The 2,500-nt window shown below is 44.4% G+C and overlaps 1 protein-coding gene and 1 long non-coding RNA gene across 2 annotated transcripts in view; both read left to right on the forward strand.

Moving 5' to 3' along the window:
- Positions 1-1,163, forward strand: part of LOC119574882 — a 9,160-nt gene extending 7,997 nt beyond the window's left edge. Inside the window, exon 3 of the long non-coding RNA XR_005228916.1 lies at positions 1,095-1,163. This is a non-coding gene — a long non-coding RNA (uncharacterized LOC119574882). The remainder of the gene's footprint in view (positions 1-1,094) is intronic.
- A 56-nt stretch (positions 1,164-1,219) lies between these two features.
- Positions 1,220-2,500, forward strand: part of LOC119575648 — a 4,948-nt gene continuing 3,667 nt past the window's right edge. The window contains exon 1 of the mRNA XM_037923279.1: positions 1,220-1,230. Coding sequence (XP_037779207.1) covers positions 1,220-1,230 — 11 coding nt within the window. The remainder of the gene's footprint in view (positions 1,231-2,500) is intronic.

The raw sequence follows: 2,500 nt of genomic DNA on the forward strand, positions 1-2,500 counted from the left end.
GCCATTGTCGAAATACCTTGTGGTAACTCTGCGGACAATAACGCCACCTTTCATTTACTCGTGTCTTCGTGGCCGCAACTTGCGTCTTCCCATTATTGATTTTTCACTTGTCTGTGGGTGTGGTATAAATCACCAGTACATTGGAGATTGTGCTATCGACCCAGTGGCTCTCAAATTGGTGGTTAATTTGCCCCCGTGGAGGTGTGACGCCCAATTTTGGGAGGGTTTAAAAAGCAAAATTTTAAAAGTAAAAAGAATAAAATTTTGAATAGTTTTAATAGATGTTGGTGATTAAATTAAAATATTTTTTTATAAAAAACCAAAAAAAAGTACTCGATTCCAAATTTGGGAGCAAAAAGGGCCCTTTTTTTTTTTTTTTTTTTAAGAAATTAAGAATATGAAATACATCACAATATTGCTTACTCCTTTGACTTGAAGAGGAATGGGAGAGTAACGATGCCAAAATGTTTGGAAATTTCTTCACTTGAATGATTCGTTGGTCAAATCATTGTCCCATTGTCGATTTGTAATGTGACAACTCTGCGGGCATTAACGCCATGTTTCGTTTACTATCTATGGCTGCATCATGAGTCTTCTGCATTGTCAGATTTCCCCTGTTTGTGGGTGTTATATTAATTACTTCTTTCAGAACATTGCAGATTATGCCATAGACTGATTCCATGAACTTATTTCAATTACAAATTAACCGCATACGTTATACTGAAATTTGAATATGAATAATGATGATGATAGTAAAAAGGATCACAATAGTAATCATAATGATGATAGTGACGAAGATGATGATTTATATTCAAACAGATAAATGGATAATGAAAACTCGGGATAAATGAAGACTCAGGAACACCAAAAGCCACGAAATAAGACAAACTGAAATAAGAGAAACAACAACAGAACTAGAAGGAGAATGATAAATGATAGAAAACACGAACACGTTAATTAATGAAATAGAAAAAAAATGCCTGAACCCCAAACCTCCTGATGAAAAGCAAATTATAATCACGAAAATTTTCTTAAACGATAACGAGTGTAATTTTTGTTAACTGATGATACCGCTTTCATGTGATTCCAAGCAGGAGGCGAAGCAGGAGATGGCGGGTCTTGTGTCAGCAGGCAGCGCCCTCCTCCTGCTGATGGCGCGTGAGTTTTATCGAGTTATTTCCTTAGTGTTTCCCTGTTTGTTTGTTTGTTTTTCTCTTAAATGCTTTCTCCGTTTATCTCTTGTTTGTCTCCTTCTTTCTCTTTTCGGATTGTTATTTTAATCAGCAGTTTGTTTGTGTTTTTGCCGTTTATATTTTAATCTTTATTATCACATTACCCTTCTTATTCGCGGTCCTCGCTCCTCCTCCTCCTCTTTCAATTTCCACGCTATATTGGTGCTCTCTCAGGGAAAAAATGCGTTCATAATAAGCGCTGGCAACTTTATTCTCTTTTTATCTGTCTCTGTCTTTCTTTCTTTCTGTCTTTCTCTCTTTCTTTTTCTGTCTTTCTCTCTTTCTTTTTCCTATCTTTACTTCCCCTCTCTCTTCTCTCTCTCTCTCTCCTTTTCTCTCTCCCCCCTCATCTCTCCTCCTCTCGTTTTTCTCTCTTTTTTCTCTCCCCCTCTCCCCTCTCTCTCTCTCTCTCTCTCCCTCCCTCTCCCTCTCTTCTTGCCCCTTCCTCTCTCCCTCTCCCCCCTCCCTCTCCCCTCTCCCTCCCTCTCTCCCCTTTTCTCTTCTCTCTCTCTCTCTCTCTCTCCTTTTCCCCTCCTCTCTCCTCCCTTCCCCCCTCTCCTTTTCCCCCCCTTCTCCTCTCTCTCTTTCTCTCTCTCTCCTCTCTCTCTTACTTCTTCTCCCCTCTCCTTCTCCTCTTTCTCCTCTCTCTCTCTCTTCTTCCTTCCTCTCCTCTCCCCCTCTCTCTCCCTTTCCCCCCCCTCCCTCTCCCCTCCCTCTCCCTCCCTCTCCCTCGCCCCTCTCTCCCCTTCCCCTTCCCCCCCTCTCTTTTTCTACCCTTTTATCTTCTTCTCTCCTCCCTCCCTTTCCCCCCCTCCCTCCCCCCTCTCCTCTCCCCGCCTCCCTCTCTCTTTTTCCTCTCTCTCCTCGCTTCTTTTTCTTCTCTCCCCTCTCTCTCTTCGTTTTCGCTTTTCCCCTCCTCCCCTTTTCCCCTCCCTCTCTCCCCCTCTCCCTCCTCTCTCTCTCCTCCCTCTCTCTCTCTCTCCTCTCTCCTTCTCCCCCCCTCTCTCTCTCTCCCCCCCTCCTCTCCCTCTCCCCTCTCTCTCCTTTCCCCCGTCTCCTCTTCTCTCTCTCCTTTTCTTTTCTCCCTTTCTCTCTCTCTCCTCTCTCCTTCTCTTCTCTCTCTCCTCTCCCTTCTTTTTTCTCCCCCTCCCTCCCTTCCCTCCTCCTCTACTCTCCCCCCCCTCTCTCTCTCTCCTCCTCTCTCTCCCTCCCCTTTCTCTCTCCCCCCCCTCCTCTCCCCCTCCCCCCTCTCTCTCTCTCCTTTCCTT

This window comes from Penaeus monodon, chromosome 7 (genome assembly GCF_015228065.2).
Source record: "Penaeus monodon isolate SGIC_2016 chromosome 7, NSTDA_Pmon_1, whole genome shotgun sequence".
Lineage (NCBI taxonomy): Eukaryota > Metazoa > Arthropoda > Malacostraca > Decapoda > Penaeidae > Penaeus > Penaeus monodon.